The sequence below is a fragment of the Mytilus galloprovincialis genome, chromosome 5 (assembly GCF_965363235.1).
Source record: "Mytilus galloprovincialis chromosome 5, xbMytGall1.hap1.1, whole genome shotgun sequence".
Taxonomy (NCBI): domain Eukaryota; kingdom Metazoa; phylum Mollusca; class Bivalvia; order Mytilida; family Mytilidae; genus Mytilus; species Mytilus galloprovincialis.
This window is the reverse complement of record NC_134842.1, coordinates 79,325,749-79,347,582: the sequence shown is the minus strand read 5'-3', so window position 1 is coordinate 79,347,582 and position 21,834 is coordinate 79,325,749. Positions and strand designations below refer to the sequence as shown.

The 21,834-nt window shown below is 35.0% G+C and overlaps 1 protein-coding gene across 1 annotated transcript; it reads right to left on the bottom strand.

Annotated features, from left to right (window-relative positions):
- Positions 1-7,016: 7,016 nt before the first annotated feature.
- On the bottom strand, positions 7,017-10,378 carry LOC143074158 (uncharacterized). Its single transcript, XM_076249707.1, has 3 exons — positions 9,860-10,378; positions 8,711-9,433; positions 7,017-7,031 (listed from the first exon to the last, which is right to left on the bottom strand). Exons 1-3 carry the CDS (start codon positions 10,376-10,378, stop codon positions 7,017-7,019), a joined length of 1,257 nt encoding a protein of 418 aa, XP_076105822.1.
- Positions 10,379-21,834: the final 11,456 nt, after the last annotated feature.

The following is a 21,834-nucleotide window of genomic DNA, read 5'->3' as shown; positions in this document are numbered from 1 at the left end:
GTTTTTGGCTTCAGGTTAAAGTTTTTGGTCAAGGTAGTTTTTGATGAAGTTGAAGTCCAATCAACTTGAAACTTAGTATACATGTGCCCTATGATATGATCTTTCTAATTTAAATGCCAAATTAGAGTTTTGACCCCAATTTTACGGTTCACTGAAAATAGAAAATGATAGTGCAAATTTCAGGTTAAAGTTTTTGGCTTCAGGTTAAAGTTTTTGGTCAAGGTAGTTTTTGATGAAGTTGAAGTCCAATCAACTTGAAACTTAGTATACATGTGCCCTATGATATGATCTTTCTAATTTAAATGCCAAATTAGAGTTTTGACCCCAATTTTACGGTTCACTGAACATAGAAAATGATAGTGCAAATTTCAGGTTAAAGTTTTTGGCTTCAGGTTAAAGTTTTTGGTCAAGGTAGTTTTTGATGAAGTTGAAGTCCAATCAACTTGAAACTTAGTATACATGTGCCCTATGATATGATCTTTCTAATTTAAATGCCAAATTAGAGTTTTGACCCCAATTTTACGGTTCACTGAACATAGAAAATGATAGTGCAAATTTCAGGTTAAAGTTTTTGGCTTCAGGTTAAAGTTTTTGGTCAAGGTAGTTTTTGATGAAGTTGAAGTCCAATCAACTTGAAACTTAGTATACATGTGCCCTATGATATGATCTTTCTAATTTAAATGCCAAATTAGAGTTTTGACCCCAATTTTACGGTTCACTGAACATAGAAAATGATAGTGCAAATTTCAGGTTAAAGTTTTTGGTCAAGGTAGTTTTTGATAAAGTAGAAGTCCAATCAACTTGAAACTTAGTATACATGTTCCCTTTGATAAGATCATTCTAATTTTAATGCCAAATTAGAGAATTTATTCCAATTTCACAGTCCTTTAAACATAGAAAATGATAGTGTGAGTGGGGCATCCGTGTACTGTGGACACATTCTTGTTTTTCGTATAACTTGTTATTTATTTATAGATATTTCTTTTCTTGTTTGTATGACAGAATTTTATTCATTGTAGTATTAAAGTATATTTCTCAGATTATAAGTAACCTACGTTCATTCTCTATTTCTAATGTGTCGACCTCTCCTCCAAATTTTTGACCTATTAGAATTTTAGCGTTTAAAACTTGCCAAAATACACCATAGAGATAATTATTATTACAATTTTCATTGTAAAGTTACAATAATCTTGATTTATGTAGAATTATTGTTTATTTAATTCAGATAGATACTATTTATACATTCCTAAGAAGTTTAAATGATTTGAAATGGACTATGATATAATTTTTGATATATGAGCCAGTCCATGCGAAAAGGTACAAAAAGCCCTTTTGGTAAACTTTACAGGACACGTTATCAAAGTTTGTTATAGTATTTTTAAAAAACGATTTTATCCGAAAAAAAATTACATTAATGTAAACATTCATAAGATTGTCAATTCTATCCCGAACTTGTCAACTAAAACCGAAAAAGACGTAGAAATATCTGAATTTTTGGTATTTGAGCAAGTGTAAAATCATTTGTTCCCCGGACTAATGCTATACCGACCAGAAACTACAAAAAATTATGACAATACAGAGACAAAAGTCAATAATTTCCGTCAGTTCTACAGGTTTAAAGAAAGAAAGACAACATTAAAACATGAGGGAAAATGCAAAAACTATGACATCTTGTGTTTCAGAAATTGAAATTTAAGTTAAGTTAAGTTATTTAATATTTAAGTTATTTAAAATTATATAAATCAACCTTAGTTGCACGGGATTCGAACCGTTGCCCGGATTGATTGCATTGAAATCCGCATCGTAAGCGAGAGCCTTATCCCCACTGCTACCAGGTTTAACGTTATCAATTGGCAAATCAAGCCATTTAAACTGTACTTTGAAAATGATTGAAATATATGAAATAATTCACTAAAAATCTTGATAAAACTTGGGGGGGGGGTCTCAACACTCGCAGGTGCGTGTAGCTCACAGCTTGATGATATGAGGGAAAGTAAATGTGTTTTATAAATCACAAGTCTACTACCAATAATTATGCACACTTTTTAGAATTTCGTAAATTTTTCGTTTTTGTACCTTTTCGCATGGACTGGCTCATATATAATTTGTTATCGAAGTGAATTATATAGCTATAAAGTTAAATATTTTCATGAATCACATTGCTGTTCTTTTGCTTGCTTTTTTATAATATAAAAAGCTGTAGATAACTCCTGTCTCAAACTAAAAACAATATAGCCATGGAATGGGCTTTTACTAATGATATAAATATGCCAAATGTATATGTTAATTAGTTTGACAATGATTTCACACTGTGTTAGGAGTAAGATTTGAGTCGACACCCTACAGTTAACGTAAATTCCCAATGTCTAAAGATTCGGTGCATATATCTTCAGTTTTATTTGATGAATGGAATTTACCTATTTGAAATAGAAACCTGCATCCAGGTAATTTGTAAATACACATTTTGGAAGATACACTGTTGTGTAAGTGAAAACTGTGATAGTGAGATTATTGGCATGGTACAGTATATTAAAAGCAAGAAAAACTGAGGAACTGATGATGTCCATTTGGGTGTCGACTCAAATGATACAGTAACAGTGTTAATTTGTAGTAATAGATTAAGCACATAAACAGAGATATTTATACACTTGTTTGTACAGCTGTCTCTATTGTTTATCATTTATACAATAAATTTACTCTATTTACAATATAGATCTTTGTGGGTTTTTTTTTGTGATGTGACTTTTAACAGAAATAAAACATTTTGTTCATTGTCACCTGACCCTGTACAATTTCCCAAAAAATGTGCTGTTGGTCTTGTGGAAGTGTGGCCGTTTTGAGTTTGGAAGGTTTTGAGTAGACTTAGTGGGGTGAAGTACTAAATTTATTCCTAAATATTTTTTTTGTCTTGTTGGTCTTGTTGAAATGTGGTCGTCTCGAGTTTGGAAGGTTTTGGATAGACTTGGTGGGGTGAAATTCTATATTTATTCCTAAATAACTCTCTGTGGTCTTATGCTAGAGTGGTTTGTTGTTTGGATGTTTTTTGTCAGTCCTGGCTGGGTAGCTCACTACTCGTATATTTAAGATGGTTTTGGATGGCACTGGTTGGGTGAAACCCTTTTTAGTTCACCTGACCTGAAAGTTCAAGTGAGCTTTTCTCATCACTTGGCGTCCGTCGTCCAGCGTCCATCGTCCGTCGTCCATAAACTTTTACAAAAATCTTCTCTGAAACAACTGGACCAAATTTAACCAAACTTAGCCAGAATCATCCTTGGGATATCTAGTTTAAAAAATGTATCCGATAACTTGGCCATCCAACCAAGATGGCCACCATGGCTAAAAATAGAACACAGGGGTAAAATGTATATTTTGGCTTATATCTTTGAAACCAAAGCATTTAGAGCAAATCTGACATGGGGTTTCTTCTCTAATAATACTGGGCCAAATTTAACCAAACTTGGCTACAATCATCATTGTGGTATAAAGTTAAAAAAAATTGTCCGATGACCCTGCCTACCAAACAAAATGGCTGACATGGCTAAAATAAGAACATAGTGGTAAAATGCAGTTTTTGCTTTATATCTTTGAAACTAAGACATTTAGGGCAAATCTTTAAAGATTTAAACGTCCATCAGAATAAGATCTATCCCCTAACACATTTTCAGATGAATCCGACAACCCGTTGTTGGGTTGCTGCCCTAAAATTGGTAAGTTTAAGGAAATTTTGCAGTTTTTGGTTCGTATCTTGAATACTATTATAAAGATAAACTGTAAACAGCAATAATGTTCAGCAAAGTAAGATCTACAAATAACTCAACATGACTAAAATTGTCAGAGGACCCCTTAAGGAGTTATGCCGACCGTGCAAGGGCTGTATAGCCAGTCAATGTCGTTAAAAACTTCCATTTGTTGTAAGGAGTTATTGCACTTTATAGTCAATATTGAACAACTTTTTGTCATTTTTGTAACTTGTACAAAAATCTTCTTTTCTATAACTATGAGCCAAATTTAACCAAACTTGGCCACAATCATTACTAGAGTATCTATTTAGAAAAGTGTTGAATGACCCCGCCTACCAACCAAGATGGCCGACATCAGTAAATACAGTAACAGGTGAGCGACACAGGCTCTTGAGAGCCTCTAGTTTCATTCTCCAACTATTGTGTGGTCTTGTGATATCACTAAGCTTGAAAGGTTTTGAGTAGCCCTTGGTATGTGAAACCCTTTTTAGCTCACCTGGCCCAAAGGACCTAGTGAGCTTTTCCAATCACTTTGCGTCCGGCGTCCGTCGTCGTTAACTTTTACAAAAATCTTCTTTGAAACTACTGGGCCAAATTAAACCAAACTTGGCCGAATATCATCATTGGAGTATCTAGTTTAAAAAATGTGTCCGGTGACCTGGCCATCTAACCAAGATGGCCGCCACGGCTAAAAATAGAACATAGGGGTAAAATGCAGTTTTTGGCTTATAACTCAAAAACCAAAGCATTTAGAGCAAATCTGACAGGGATAAAATTGTTTATCAGGTCAAATTCTATCTGCCCTGAAATTTTCAGATGAATCGGACAACCCGTTGTTGGGTTGCTGACCCTAAATTGGTAATTTTAAGGAAATTTTACTGTTTTTGGTTAATATCTTGAATATTATTATAGATAGAGGTAAACTTTAAACAGCAATAATGTGAAGCAAAGTAAGATTTACAAATAAGTCAACATGGAGTTATTGTCCTTTATAGTCAATTTTTAACAATTTTCATAAAATATGTAAATTTTTATTAACATTTTCCAGTGAAACTACTGGGCCAAGTTCATTATAGATAGAGATAACTGTAAGCAGCAAGAATGTTCAGTAAAGTAAGACGTACAAACACATCACCAAAACACAATTTTGTCATGAATCCATCTGCTTCCTTTGTTTAATATTCACATAGACCAAGGTGAGCGACAAAGGCTCTTTAGAGCCTCTTGATTCATTCTCGAATAATTATGTCGATATTGTAGTTGTGAGGTCATTTGTTTGGAAGGTTTTGATAGCACTGGTTGGATGAAACCTATTTGCATTATCTTATAATTGTGTCGATGGTCATGTGGGAGTGTTTTCGTCTTGAGTTTGGAAGAGTTGCGAAGCCCTGTCCGTGTGAAACCCTATTTTCACACACTGTCGTCAATATATACCTTATTAACATTATGAATTAGGATTATTACAATTAATTCCAAATTAAATATTTGTAAGAATGAAGCCTATTTATGCTCTAAAACTAGCATTTAATTTGGTCTGGCATACGACGAAAGTCTCAGTATTTCGTCGCAGTATTCAATACTATCTTGCTGTTGTGGCGGCTGATTAAACTTTGTATAAAGCTTTATATTTTGAAAGGTAGAATACCTGGCTGCTTCATGTCTTGTACGCAAGTAACTTATATGTCAAAGTTTCTGCCAGTCAGATGTTCATTGTTCTTGACCTAATCTTAAATGGTTTACCGATTGGTTGAAAAAAGGGCAAGTCAGTAAATGAAAATGCAACTTAATCTTAACGATAGAGACAGATCATGAGAATAGTGTTGACAGTTAACACCTGTTTCTAAGATATGTCTTAATAAGATAGTATTTATTGAAACTCCTCTTATAATCAACAGTCTGTCTTTCAACAAACTCGTTATGGTATCCGTAAAATTAACAAAGGGATGCATTCAACTTCAACACCTAGCTTCCTTATAAGTAGCAACCATCTAACAAGAAAATTTTGAAAAGGAATGCACGCCCTGTATTATCGTTTCAAATGGGAGATGTATACTTTATATGCTGACGCTGTTACAATAGCAATGGAAAGTTCATGATTGGGAAGCTGAAATAATCTGTTTTATTCCAAAGTTTTGTTTTCAACCGACCCACAATGTCAATTTATTGATGTAAGTAAAGATATGAGAAAGACTTAACTGTATCTGTTATATCCTTTATCTCAAGTTTGATGGAATCGACGAGTTCAATGTAGTTACCAAAGTTTGAATTATTTAGTGAGAGAACATTATCTATATAGTGGAAAACAAGGTCCAATGATACTGCTTACTTCTTTTTTTCTAAGATGTTTCTGTATGAATTCAGTTCATACGAATACAGGAACACATCGATATACAGAGGGTAACGGATTTGTTATCACATAAGCAAAACGACGGGAGCCACATGTGGAGCAGGATCTGATTACCCTTCCGGAGCACCTGAGATCACCCCTAGTTTTCAGTGGGGTTCGTGTTGCTTATTCTTTAGTCTCTATGTTGTGGTATGTGTACTATTGTTTGTCTGTTTGTTTTTTCATTTTTAGCCATGGCGTTGTCAGTTTCTTTTCGATTGATGAGTTTGACTGTTCCTCTGGTATCTTTTGTCCCCCTTTGCATATGACCACTGATAAATGTGTCGTCTTTCTGTTTAGATGCCCACTGATATTTGGAGGACAGATTGTAAAGTGTGTCAGACCACGGATATGAGCGAGACATCTCAGTTGCATATGTTACCACGGATATGAGAGAGACATCTCAGTTGCATATTTTACCACGAATATGAGCAAGACATATCAGTTGCATATGTTACCACAGATATGAGCGCGACATCTCAGTTGCATATATTACCACGGGTATTTGTAGGATATCTCTTTCACATATGAACACGGATGTGTGTTGGAAGTCTTTGTTGTCGATGCACACGGATATGAACATATTCATAGTCATCTGTAAAAGAGATGCATTGCAGATATTCATAGTCCTATATAAACAAAACCTGCACAAATCCGTGGGCATCTTTGATAGTTGTATATTCCAATGGATAATTGGACTTGTGCGTGTTGAGATTAACACGACTGATCCCTTTGTATTAGTAGTCATTGCTTACTTGTTTTCAGCAGCTGAGTTGATTAATGACTGTTTGTGTTGCTTGTTTTGCCAAATTATGCACAAATGAAGGTAAACTGTATTAAGGCATCAAAGATTACAAAAAGGTCTTTAATGTCATTTATTTAGTTTCTTTTTAAGTATGCTGTTGCTGTTAATTGAGATGATTCTTTATGTTTTATTAAGAAAGTAAAAATTTACGAAAATCGGATAAAATAATATTTCGATATAAGGTCATTTCATAATTATGGATTGAATATCAAATTAAAATTTACTTAATTAAAACGAGAAGTGTTTCATTATAATATCCGAAAGAAAATGTTAATCTGTGTGTGTTTTTCTTCTTCTGGAACCACCTCCATGGATTAATTTATATCTTTGAGTTAAAAAAGTAATTGAAATGAGTCAAATGTGTATCAAATTTTAGATAATTGTGAGAAACAAATCTGCATTGTTAGAAGTGGTGCGTTATTTCTACTATTAAGTATGCTTACTTGCTTAATCCTGTTGCCCCTTGGTGGAGCATAGGCCACTAACGATATTTCTCCACCTTGTTCTGTTCTTTGCTAGCCTCTCCAGATTGTGCCACTTGTACCCTTCTTTCTCCATCTCGGCTGCAACATTCCTTCTCCAGGTGTATCTTGGTCTGCCCCTGCTACGCTTTCCTTGTGGGTTCCACTGTAAGGCTTGCCTTGTAATGTTAGTTTTTGGCTTCCTCAGTGTGTGTCCAATCCATCGCCATTTTCTCTTTTTTAACTCTTCATCAACTGGGGATTGGTTGGTCTTTTCCCAAAGATCTTTGTTTGATATCTTCTCAGGCCATCTGATGTTAAGGATGCGCCTGAGGCAGTTGTTAATGAAGACTTGAAGTTTATGAAGCAGGTTTTTTGTTGTTTTCCAAGTCTCAGCTCCATATAAGAGAATGGTTTTTACGTTTGAATTGAACAAGCGTATTTTGGTCTTAAGTGTGATATTTCGTGCTTTCCAGATTGACCCCATCATGTTAAATGCAGTTCTGGCTTTGCCAATTCTGATCTTTACATCTTTAACTGAGCCGCCAAGATTATCCACTACGCTTCCAAGGTATGTAAAGGATTCCACTTCTTCTAATGCTTGGGTGTTAACCATCAGACTGGCTTGGGACTTTGTGTTTGACTTTAACACTTTGGTCTTGTTTTGATTGATGGAAAGGCCCGTTTCTGCTGCTCTCTTTTCAACCTGCTCTAGTTTGTCCTGCATTTGTTGGTGGTTGTGGGATAGCAATGCAATGTCATCGGCAAAGTCTAGGTCATCCAGCTGAGTGAACATGGTCCATTGGATGCCATTTCGTCTGCCATCTGTGGCTTGCTTCATGATCCAATCAACTGCCAGGAGGAATAGCATAGGTGAAAGGAGACAGCCTTGTCTTACCCCAGTTGTTATATCAAAGGCCTCTGTTAATTGACCTTCATGTATAACCTTACTCTGCATTCCTGTATAGGTGTTTCTGATGATGGTAATAAATTTTTCAGGAATGCCATAGTGTCTCATCAATTGCCACAACACATCTCTATCTAAGCTGTCAAAGGCTTTGGCAAAGTCGATAAAAACAGAATAGAGTGATGAATTGAACTCTTGTGATTGTTCGAGGATGATACGTAAGGTTGCTATTTGGTCTGCACATGATCGGTTTTGTCTAAATCCAGCTTGGTTGTCACGAAGCTTTTCATCTATTGCATTTTTGAGTCGGTCTAACATAACTCTATTTAAAACTTTCCCTGGAACTGATAGTAGCATTATTCCTCTATAGTTGTCACAAATGCTTAAATTGCCCTTCTTTGGAAGCTTTACCATGTGTCCTTCTTTCCATTCTAGCGGGACCTCTTCTTCTTCCCAGATCTTTCCAAATAGCTCATATAGCATTTGAGTTGATGTTTCAATGTCTGCTTTCAGTGCTTCTGCAGGTATGTTGTCAGGACCTGGAGCTTTGTTGTTCTTTAGCATTTTTATGGCTTTCTTTATTTCTCCTGTTGATGGTCTTTTACAGTCTACTGCCAAAAGCTCTTCCGAGGGTGGGATGTCAGCTTTTCTTACAGGTGGGTCCTGGTTTAGCACATCCTTGAAATGCTCAACCCATCTTTTCATTTGCTCTTCATGTGTGTTGAGTGTTTTCCCTTCTTTGCTTTTGACTGGTCTACTTCCTTTCTGGTATTTCCCTGTTAGCAGTTTAATGTTGTCATACAGAGCTTTGATGTTGTTTGCTCTGGCTGCTTCTTCTGCTTCTGCTGTCAGTTTGTCTACAAATGCCCTCTTATCTCTCCTTGCACTGTTCCTGACATCCTTGTTAGCTATAGTATACTCTCTTGAGGCTGATTGCTTTGCTGATCTTGTTTTGCTGTTGTTCAGGATATTTTTTATATTTTTCCTTTTTTCTACTTTTACAAGTGTTTCTGGCGTTATCCATTCCTGATGTTTCCTATTTTTTAAACCAACTGATGTTTCGCAAGCTGTCGTGAAAGCATTTTTAATCTCTTGCCAGTGATCTTCTATTGAAATTATTTCCTCTGCTGCATTCTGAAATATTGAGAAGCGATTTTTTAGCTCTATCTGGAATTCTGATTTCTTTGTTTTGTTTTCCAACATTGATACGTTAAATCGTTTTCCTGTTGATTCAATATTTTGATGTTTCTTCAGCTTCAATTTGACATTAGCTACAATAATGTGGTGGTCAGTGGCAGCGTCAGCTCCTCTTTTAACTCGGACATCTTGTAAACTTCTCCTAAACTTCTTGGAGATGCAGACATGATCGATTTGGTTTTCAGTGTTCATGTCTGGAGATACCCATGTTGCTAGATGACATTTTTTGTGTGGGAAAACTGTTCCACCGATGACCAGATTGTGATTTGCACAGTGGTTGGCAAAGAGCTCTCCATTCTCATTCATTTCTCCTAGCCCATGTCTTCCCATCACTTGTTCATAACCAGTGTTGTCGCTTCCTACCTTAGCATTTAGGTCTCCCATTAAGATTGTGATGTCTTTGGAGCTACATTTCCTGGTGGTTTCTTCCAGCAATTGATAGAATTCTTCCTTGATATTGTCCTCTGCACCATTTGTAGGGGCATAGCATTGGATGATGTTTAATGATATCCTTTTATTTGTGGTCTTGAATTTTGCCCTGATGATTCTTGCACTTATTGGCTCCCATCCAATTAATGTTTTCTGAGCTTCTTTTGACAGCATAATGGCAACTCCTTCAGAATGTTGAGCGTTCTCCTCCATATGTCCAGAGTATATAATCATTTCTCCTGATGTTAGTTTTGATTGTCCTGCATCATTCCATCTTGCTTCCGCTATTCCTAGTATGCCTATTTCATATGCCTTCATTTCATTGGCGATGGTTTGCGCTTTTCCTGGAATGTACATAGATCTCACATTCCATGTTCCTATCTTTGTTGCGGATTTAGAGTTCAGAAGTCTCAGTTGTGTAGCTTCCTTTCGGTTTTGGCCATCCAACGTCATTCTCCTTCTATGTAAAGGTCTTCTTTCTCTTTCATCCAAGGTTTGTAAATTTTCGTTTCGTGTTTCTGTAATCCGATTTAACCTCTAAGCGGGGGATTAGCCTACCTAAAGGTTCCAGGTGGTTTTGTAAAGGCATCTGGAATGTAGCCTTCCCCATACGGGTCACTGGCCGGTGGGGCATTTTTTGCCCTCATACGCCCTTTGCCGTTGTCGCTTGGCAGCAATCTTCCGCCGGGGCAGTGATCTCCCCACTATTTGTCCAATAGCTGGAGTGGTTGTCTTGAAAGGACTAACGGTTACCACCAACCGGGATTTGAAATCAGAGTTTTCCTTCTCCTAGACAGGCTGCCTTCCTAGGCTCACGAGACCCATCTTCCCGTCGCCCTTGTAGTTATGCCTGAGGCCTTTCGGTGCTCAGTATCCATCTGTTCCCACGGGGAGGTACTACATAGGACTTGATGTGGAGAGGCTATGTACTGGCAGGGTGAGACTGACAAATTGCTCACCTTTTCACATTTCTGTTAGCCAGCGGCGCTGAAAGCGAGAGGTGACAAGCACACAGACACAAAACACAGCACACTAGACGCATCACACAACATTTAACAGACACTATTAAGTATAGTTTACCATAAAATCGTGTAAAAGATTGAACAGTACATGCAGTATCGGTAATACATTCATAAATAAGTTGTATTCTATATGATGTTTTCACCTGTGAGTTGTTCACCATTCACAAATAAAAACTTGTTTTTATTACCAACCCTGTTCTTAATAGACAAAGAACAATTAAATATCGGGCAACTAAAAATAGTTTAAGTAACGATTTCATGACAAATGAAATGTGATTTAATTTTTGACCCATATCACCATGATCACATGACAAACAAATACACTTCCTGGTGTTGAATACGATGACTGCTAGAGGTAAGATAAAATGTCCATGTCTACAAATGAAATGTTTTCGAGATGAACAACTTTTTATTTATTAAGAAAACATATAAAATGCTGTAATAATTTGGACTGTATCATAAAATAAAAGATATTACTTGACAATCAACCCAAAGGACAGGTAGAAAGAATTGCACGGTGACCGTTATAGTTTGCTATGGAACGCCAAAACTGCCTTATTATGACCATTTTCATAATAGTTATGATGTGCAAACACCGTTTATGATTAAATTTTAATGGTGTGATAATATTCTTATAGAAGGTTTACAAATATACTAATATGTTGTACATTACCGGACAACAATACAAACAAATAAAAATATTATTATTATTACAATATTGCATCAGTAATGGATCACAGGCTTCAAGAGTAGAAGTTGTTTGTGACATCAGAGAACTTTATTTGGCTACCCCGATAAGATCTCACAAAAAAGTATATTTGCACATCATATAAGGAGGTTTGTTGCATATCAATTAATGCCCAACTGAGGGTCTGGATTGGGGGGGGGGGGGTCTGTTATTCTGTAAACATTTAATTTTCACCCCTTTTTTCTCTAATCTTCAAAAAATTAACCCCTTTTTCCCCTTATCTTCAAAAAAATTAGACCACGCATTTCTCTAATCTTCATTTTTTTTGCCCGTTATTCTCTAATCTTTATTTTTAAGGGCATTATTCTTAAATCATTTAACCCCATCCAAACCCTCCCAACTGGACACCATATAAGGATAAACATCACAGCATGTAATTGCTAATGAACATTATATTATGAAAATGTTCATGATAGTCCAAAAAAATAAGATGTGGAATAATTGCTAACTATTCACCTAGGTTTAAATGAAATGCATGTTAGGAATTATGGACATATGTACGGCATTCTACAATGAGAAAACCCATACCGTATGATAGCCTTTAAAAGGCCACGATATGAAAAATATGAAACAATTCAATTGAGAAAGACAGTTTTGGCGTTCCATATTTTCCTGTTGAATTAATTTTTTTCGAGTGCAGGATATTCACTGTGTCTAAACCTCACCGTCAATGGAAAACGGTAGTATTACATTTTTCTAGCATTAGGTTGGCCTTTTGTGTACCCAAGACAGGTGAAGGAAGTCAACTTAGGAGCGCCGTGATTGGATGTAAGGGTACAATATATTTTTTTATTTATCTATGAATAACTGCCGTGTTTATATTTACAATATAAATTTTAAAACCTATTGAAATATTTTCTAGAGAATTATTCGAAAAGGCTTTCAAAATTTTATAAATTTGCTGCAAAATGACGGTGGGCATGGACAACATAAACAAGCTCCATTAGAAATTGGTCATGATACTATTTGGCTTCAATTTTAAAATAGAGTAATAAAGTACTAACACCACACATGACTGTTTTATCCAGGTTTTTATTATAAAAAGTGGTAAAATTAGAAAATGTTAGTATTGTCGCCTATGGCAGAATAGTACCGTTTTCCCTCAAACATTGTTTGGACTCGATGGTATCTAACATCCGGCACAATGACGGAACATCAATAGACAGACGAAAAGATAGGTTTCTCCTTAATTTTTTTTTTTTTATGATATCGAAGAATATATATACATATACAACTATTTTCTATTGTGAGATGCAATATTTAATTTCTACAACCGTTCTATATTAATGGAGAAATAAGTAAAAATGCACGTCAAAATTACGAATTGAGTGAACCTTGCCTCGAAATTGTTTAATTTCTCGTTAAATTGTTCACTTTGTACGAAAAGAAAGGTACGGGAAGATAGATACTGACACGGAGACTGCAAAACTAGTCATTATGAGCATCTCAATACTTGTATTTGTGTATATGGAACGAAAGAAATGGGTCATGTCAAATTAAAATACAACGGTTTTGTCAATGTTTTTACTACACAATCACCCGGTTCCGTCTATATATATCACCCGGTTTTTTTTTTGGTTTTTTTTTTTAACCAACAATTTATGAAAAGCGACGTTAACACGGATCTGAACAATTCAAAATTTAAAGTACATTTGTAGATTTTTTTAAGAACCCTATTTTTTAAGTGACATATTCATGGCCAAATTAACACCATTTATGATCGTTTATATGTTGATCATTCGACTTCTGACTACACTCAACAATTACAAGACTTTGTTTCTAATGTCCTTCAATTTAAGACAATTTGTAAGCATTGATATATCAGCCTATTTCCAAAATCGTTTAAAGGATTCAAAAATCTTCAAATCCTGCACTCAATCTCTATTATGAAAAACTAAAATCCACGCATTCAAGAACACTCGCTCAAAACACGAAAATTGATGCCCACGAACTCAAGTACTTTCATAGTATTCCATTTTCTTTTGTAGTTGAATTTTGATTATGTCAGCTTCTGATCCGTTTTGTTTAGTTTGTGAGCAGAAGGATGTTGTAAAACCTGCTGTCATATGGTGCAATATATGCGAAGGCCTATGTGATGAATGTAGTTTTGTCCATAAATATATAAAAGGTTGTTTATCACCATTACATACCACTGTTTCGGTAGACGACCGCAAGAAATTACCAACATTCATTACAGAAATAAAGCAGATCTGCGAAGACCACAGTGAACCTTTTGTTTTATATTGCGCTATTCACGACGAACCATGTTGTTCACAATGTAGTGCTCAAAAGCATTCAACTTGCTCAGGTTTCCGTTCGCTAGAGATCATGACTAAGAATGCAGCAGAATCAGCATCTCTGACTGACATTGAAAATGGCATTGATAGACTCAGTAAAAATTGTGATATTGTCAGAAGCAACAGAGAAACCGCATTGACAAAATACCAAGAAGAGGTAAACAGTTTGAAGTCCAGTTTGAAATCTTTACGTGAAAACATGATAAAGGTATTTGATCAAATGGAAATTGATATGATCGACAAGGTCGAAAAAATCGGGAAACCATACACCGAAGAAATAGAAAGTATTAAATCTGTTATGACAAATCTTAGCTTGCGATTAAGAGACATGCGCAACGCTTTAACAACTATGCAATCATTCGGAACCAGTTACCAAATTTTCGCTGGGACAAGGAAATTGAGAACTGAGCTTGATAAAGAAGAACGTATTTTGGAGGCTCTCCTTATTGACGGCAAAGTATTAAGACAGAAAAACATTTCTTTTAAGTTTGAATTCGCTTCTTTGCCAGCGGTAGTTAAAAAGACAGTTGATTTTGAAACAGAAGAGACTAATTGTACTCTACAACTTGTGAGAAACAAGTCTATTCAAAGTCAATTGTTAAGGCACAAAATGTATACAATTGAAGATATCAAATTTAATAAGGTAAATTCGTTTGATTTGTCTAATCCTGAATCTGAAAGATTTGTTGCTGATTGTGCATTTTTACGCGAAGGAGGATTTGCGTTTACAGACTGGAGCGACAATAAAGAGGTCGTCATTTGCACAGAGGATGGGGTAGTTGTCAGAACATTTCAGCAAAGGGACAAACCTTACGGAATTTCTCGTTATTTTCAGCATTCAATTGCAATTACGATTCCAAATTTAAAGGAAAGTATTCTTATTGATTTAGAGACAGCCGTAGAGAAAGATAAAATAGCATTCGAAAATAACTGTTGGGGAGTTACATCTGATGGTACACAACGTTATATAAGGATAGTTAAAGGTGGTATTCAATGCGTTGATGATGACGGTAAGTCTCTGAAAAGCTTGCCTGTAGAAGGACTTGTCACTCACGTTGCCTATTCTAACGGAAAATTGTACTACACCCAACATGATCCGAATTTAGTCAAGTGTTGTACTATTGATGGGGATGCAGTATGGCAATTATCGACAGATGGAGAACCTTACGGAATAACTGTGGGAAAACACGGTTTTGTTATCGTTGCTCTAGAAACAAGTAATAAAGTAATAGCAATCAGTCCAAATGGAATATCAACAAAAGATGTAACATCTAGTTTTGATGGTTATAGTTCTCCTTACGCAGTAGATTACGATTTAGACAGGGATAAATTGCTAGTTGCTAAAGATAACACTGGCGTTTTCGTAGTATACGATGTTTCGTTTGAATAAGAAAAACAACCAGTAAAGGGAGTTCAATGACACTAATATTTACAAACACAAATTGATACTGTTTAAAAAAATATAAAGTGTTTAAAGTTTATCAACATTTAAGTGCCACTTGTATGTTAAACGTTTAAAAGGTTATCCAATATCGTTTAACTTTTGACTTGCATAGATCATTTGAAAACACAAAAAGAAAGACTTGGGATCAATCATCATAAAAGACTAAACCAGATTGCTATGATCATAATAAATCAGATCTGTCAGTCAATTTGTTGAAAATCACTAAGTTTCAATGTCTTTCAGAAATATGTCAAAGATCCCAAGCTTCTCCGGTTTCCCAGTAATTATACATCATTGGCCTTAAAATGAAATCAAATACTAGTATTGTTAAATTAAAGGAAATGAGTTATTATTCGGCCGAAAATGTACATGATGTACGGAATAAATTTGAAGAAGTGGTCGGTCCTGAAAAATATTATATATCCACATATTACTACTCCGGGCTAACTTACAAAAATTGTTAAAAATGTTGGATCTTGTTCCATTTTAAGTTTAATGTTTTACTCATATACAGTCGAAAGTAGTGAAGTTTGTTTTTCATTATTTTATAACTGTTGAGGTCTAGAAGAAGAAGAAAAATGATGTTAGAATGCTAATGAGACAACTACCAAGGTCATCGTTGCCGATATAATGAAATTTGTTGCGACTGTCATACAAGTGAGAGCTTTAGCTAGCTGTAAAACTAGTTAGTATTAATTCACCATTTTCTTCATAGGAAACTGCCTGTAACAAGTCTGAAATATGATAATGGTTATCAATTCGTTTGATGTGTTTGTGTTTTTAATTATGCCATTTGACTATGAACTTTCCGGTTTGATTTTGCCTCAGAGTTTGCTATTTTTGCTATTCTCCTTTTCACTTGCCATTTATAAAAACTCAGAGGGTGTCATTAGAGAAGGAGGAACTACATTTGCTTACCTTTCCGGGACATATGAGTTCCTCACCAGTTTGTAAGGTGTGTGTGATGCTTTATCATTTACCTTTTTGTGTTGGTATCTTTTTCCTAGTTTTTTTTATTATAGAAATGGCAAAGTGTAAGCTGTATTCCCTTGATTTTCAATAGCTTTTAGAAGAGAGGCGAAAGACACCAGAGGGACATTCAAACTCATAAGTATAAAATGAACTGACAACGCCATGGCTAAAGCGAAAAAGACAAACAGACAAACACTAGCATACAAATTGCAACATAAAAATTTAAAGACTGGTGTAGAATTCAGCTGGTCCTGAAGGGTAAGCAGATCTTTTTTTTTATATTTCGCCCCCGTCTTAAAATGTTAATTTTTCAAAAGTGTCCGTCTTGTGACCGATTTATAATTGCCTTTATTGTACATTGTCTTCTGGTTTCATTCCGAATATATGATTATCAATGTATTTGAAGGTTTCCCTACCTCCTCTATATGTATCCATTAGAAATATTTATTACAATGTAGGTCCATGATAGCTGTCTAATTCTGTGGGCAGACTGCCATAAATTTCAGTACGCCATATGGCTTTTCGGATTACAACTGACATTATTTCTTTGAATTGGTTCATATTTAGTTTTCATTAACTGTCAAAAGAATCTAGTAGCTTGGCAGAAACTGACAATGATTGGTATTTAAAGGGAAAGTTAATCAAAAGAAAGCATATAATATGCATTGTAAATAACTTTCGAATTGTGTGAAGTGACATTTAAGAAAATATGTAACGCTCTAAAAAACAAAGAAAGTAACTTTTTGTGTCATTTACATCTGTTTAGGTCATCTGAAGAATAAAGAATTTAAAGACTGTTTAGACTCGTAGCATCACTATATAACAGTCAAAAGATTCTAGTAGCTTGGCAGAAACTGACAATGATTGGTATTTAAAGGGAAAGTTAATCAAAAGAAAGCATATAATATGCATTGTAAATAACTTTCGAATTGTGTGAAGTGACATTTAAGAAAATATATAACGCTCTAAAAAATAAAGAAAGCAACTTTTTGCCAAGGCTCGGACTTTAAAATTGATAATTTAACTATCTCGATTAGATAAATCCGATAATCCACTGGTACCAATGTAAGAATATATATGTATCGAAGAACACTGTCTATAAAGTTCAACAAGTTTGTATCAAGCTAATATCAAACAAAGTGCCAATAAGCAGTTTATTTTTTTAAATTCATTGACTGAAAAAACAAGTATTTTCTAATCACGAATTACAAAACAAATGGGATAATGTATCTAGCTTAACAGTGATGTATAATATTGAGTTAATATCATATGTGGTACCCGGTAAAATCCCTCAGAGAAATGTTGCAAAGGTGTTTTTAATTGCAGATATCCTGCACCTTCCGTAAACGAAGCATCGGAATAAGCTTTCCAATCTCGATAAGACAAAAGAATGCAACGTTAACTTAATAAAATTGAGAATGGAAATGGGGAATCTGTCAAAGAGACAACAACCCGACCATAGAAAAAACAACAGCAGAAAGTCACTAACAGGTCTTCAATGTAGCGAGACATTCCCGCACCTGGAGGCGTCCTTCAGCTGGCCCCTAAACAAATATATACTAGTTCAGTGATAATGAACGCCATACTAATTTCCGAATTGTACACAAGAAACTAAAATTTAAAAAATACAAGACTAACAAAGGCCAGAGGCTCCTGACTTGGGACAGGCGCAAAAATGCGGCGGGGTTAAACATGTTTATGAGATCTCAACCCTCCCCCTATACCTCTAGCCAATGTAGAAAAGTAAATGCATAACAATACGCACATTTAAAATTCAATTCAAGAGAAGTCCGAGTCTTATGTCAGAAGATGTAACTAAAGAAAATAAACAAAATGACAATAATACATAAATAACAACAGACTACTAGCAGTTAACTGACATGCCAGCTCCAGACTTCAATTAAACTGATTGAAAGATTATGATTTCATCATATGAATATCAGGCACAATCTTTCCCGTTAGGGGTTAAGTATCATACCATCATAACATATATGAGAAGAACATAACCCGTGTCTTGCCAACAACTGGTAGAGAAATATAATCAGTTATTAATCTGATGTTCAGCGGTTGTCATTTGGTGATGTGGTTCATACGCTGTTCTCATTTCTCGTTTTTTTATATATAGATTAGACTGTCGGTTTTTCTGTTTGAAGGATTTTAAAATTTTAGGGGCCCTTTATAGCTTGCTGTTTGGTGTGAGCTAATGCTCCGTGTTAAAGACCGTACTTTAATGGTTTACTTTTACAAATTGTGACTTGGCTGAAAAGTGTTCTCATTGGCAATCATACCACGCCTTATTTCTAGCTCCTTATATTAATATACCTTTATCAACCTTTTGGTGTGAAGCTAGCAAAACTTGAAGTACTTGAATTCGTCATAAAAATAAATTACTTATATATAATATATATATGTAGGACTCTAAAGTGCGATGGGGACGCTGAAGTACGATGGTCACGCTAAAGTGCGATGGTATACGCTAAAATGCGATGTCTTCACACGCTAAAGTGCGATGGTCCGCCAAAGTATAGGCGTAATAAACGTTTCATGGATTATGACGTGAACAGTCGTTTATACAAACAAAAAAATTTATATGCCATAACAAAAATGTAGAATGTTTGATCATCAACCAAATGTCCATGACTTTCTTAATATAAACATAACCGTGCTGTGTGGGCTGAGGCAATTTTTTTCGGGTGCTTGAAGAAGGTCTTGTGTCCCGCAGTCGACCATTTCACTATACAGATACAAAAGCATACGCATAAATATCTTTAGAAGCAAACGGATACATTGATTTCAGTGTTTATGTTGCAGTTTACTTTGCGGTCCCGTTAAAATATTGTCGATTTTAAGTCGGTTCATGTGTAAATCAGCAATTGTCCGCTACACCATTAGTTTGTTCATTGTAGGAAAATGCAGCCTGTATTTGACTCGCTGCGAAAAAGGAGAAAGCTCGGAAAACATTGCATTTCTCTTACATATAAATTAAGAATATTGTTTAAACAAATAAATGATACACAATGAACGCATTTTGTATTTGTAATTTACAATGACGACTTTAAGGGAAAATGTTCAATTGATAAATGTTTTTCACGGCAAGCTACGCCAATTATCTAATTATTTGATACATGTACCGGCCCGAATTAAAACAAAAATCATATACAGGGTATATTTTGTCACACCTACATTACCATTTTAGCAATTATTACGTGGTTGTTCTTCTTCATTTAAAAACAATCTAATTAAGTCTACCGGTAATTATAGAGTCTATCACATATGTTACAAAATGTATAAAACCTTAGCATACTAGCTTTTGAAAAAAGACTATTTATTAACATCCGTGTTTTAAGTCCTTTTACATTATCCGTTAGGTCCATCTTTAGCGAGATTTACCATCGTACTTTAGCAAGAAAAACAACCATCGCACTTTAGCGTAGACCATCGAACTTTAGCGTAAGACATCATCGTACGTTAGCGTAGAGACCATCGCACTTTAGAGTCCTAAATATGTATGTGTGTTTCCTGTGATCAATGGAGCATTGTTATTACATTTCTCAAGTTAACTGAATTATCGCCTTTACATACTACAGAATTCTCAATTATCTGGCTCAAAAATAGATCATAATATTTTGTTATATGATTGGCGGAAAATTATAAAAAAGAAGAAGTGATATGATTGCCATGATGACAACTCTTAACAAGAAACCAAATGACGCATACTTTAACAGCTATAGGTCACCGAATGCTTTCAACAATGAATAACGCCCATAACGCATAGTAAGTTATAAAACATGTAAAAGGCCCTGAAAAGACAAATGCAAAACAATTCAAACGAGAAAACTAACGACCTCATTTAATGTACAAGTAAAATGAACGAAGAAAAAAATGAAAAACAGTAACAAAAGACAACCACTGAATTACTGGCTTCTGATGTATACAGGAATATACATACAATGTGGCGGACTTAAACATGTTGAAGGCGCCTAACCCTCATCAGTAGTGTCACAGTACAACATAAGAACAAACTATTAACAATTGTAAAGGTCTTAACTCATCAAATCAAAACAAAGCAGAAAAACATCTTACAAAAACACATTGTAGTCGTCACAGAGTACGCATACATCACCAAAACAAAAACAAACCAAGTACAGCTATAAAAACTTATTAAATAATCATGCATATAAGATTTCCATATCAATCAGTACACATCCAACATTCACATGGATTTAGTAAAAGGCGTCATTAACAGTCAGAGAAAAATATGACCTTATGCAATGCAAAGCTACAGGTATCGATAGATTGTAGAGCCATGAACGTGCTTATCATAAAAAAAGCTGATTTTTAATTTGATTTTAATTTACCGACAACAAAACAAATATTAATACCAACAAAAACAATATTCAAAGATCTAATTATAGTGTTTAATTCGTAACCTTTAGAATAAGTGTATTTAAAAAATCGATAAGTGTACCCGGAGCGTATCTGAATTTCCTGGCGTCTCCTTAAAAATAAGGATGTGCTATCCCGTTAGAAATAAGTTATCTACAGGTATAATGTATTGCTGAAATACAAAATATTGGTTTAGTTGACCAAGCTGCACTAAGGAAGGGGATTGTTCTACATGTATTTAAATAAATAACATACTTCGTAAAGCCGTTTCTATTACAGGAAATTAAATGTCAATATTAAATAAATAAATCATATCTATAGTTACAGTCTCAGGAAATTCTCAAGGAATGACAATGCAATAACCAGTTATATATGACAGATGTACTTAAACTGTTAGTTTTTAATTTGAAGCATACTGACACAATTTTTGTCATTCCCTAGCAATATTAAAGGCGCATTTATACAAAAAGTTAAATTCGAAGCATACTGACTCAATTGATCATAGTATCTGCTCATGAACATGTAGTACATCAGTTTTAAGACTTTTTTATAATGAAGGAAGAGAAGGATCCAACAATTTTAAAATGGGAATGGAGCTTATTTGCAGAAAACTATAAAACTAAATATGTATTGCCGAGGATGTATGAATGAATACATAACTTCCGGTGTCAAATTACTAGTTATATGCTTATTCATGACGAGAAAATGTTAATGAAATCTGAATACTAACCCTACTTTGTACAATACCGACACTCTGAGCTAAATTGTTAACGTGCTTGTTCACAAGGTAACCGTTTAAGACAATTGATCTTACCTAGACACATTATTTTAGTTTAATTCCGAGCCAGCAGTCTTTGCTCTTACTCCTTAATCCCACGTGCTTAGTAGAGAAGTATCAATTACCGATTTACATGTCTTTGGTTGGACTCGGTCGGGGTTTGACCCCCGACCTCCAACACTCGAGGCGAACACGCTACCACGATATTACCGAGACCCCGAATTGTCGACTGGAACGAGTCGAAAAATAATTTTCTAATCAA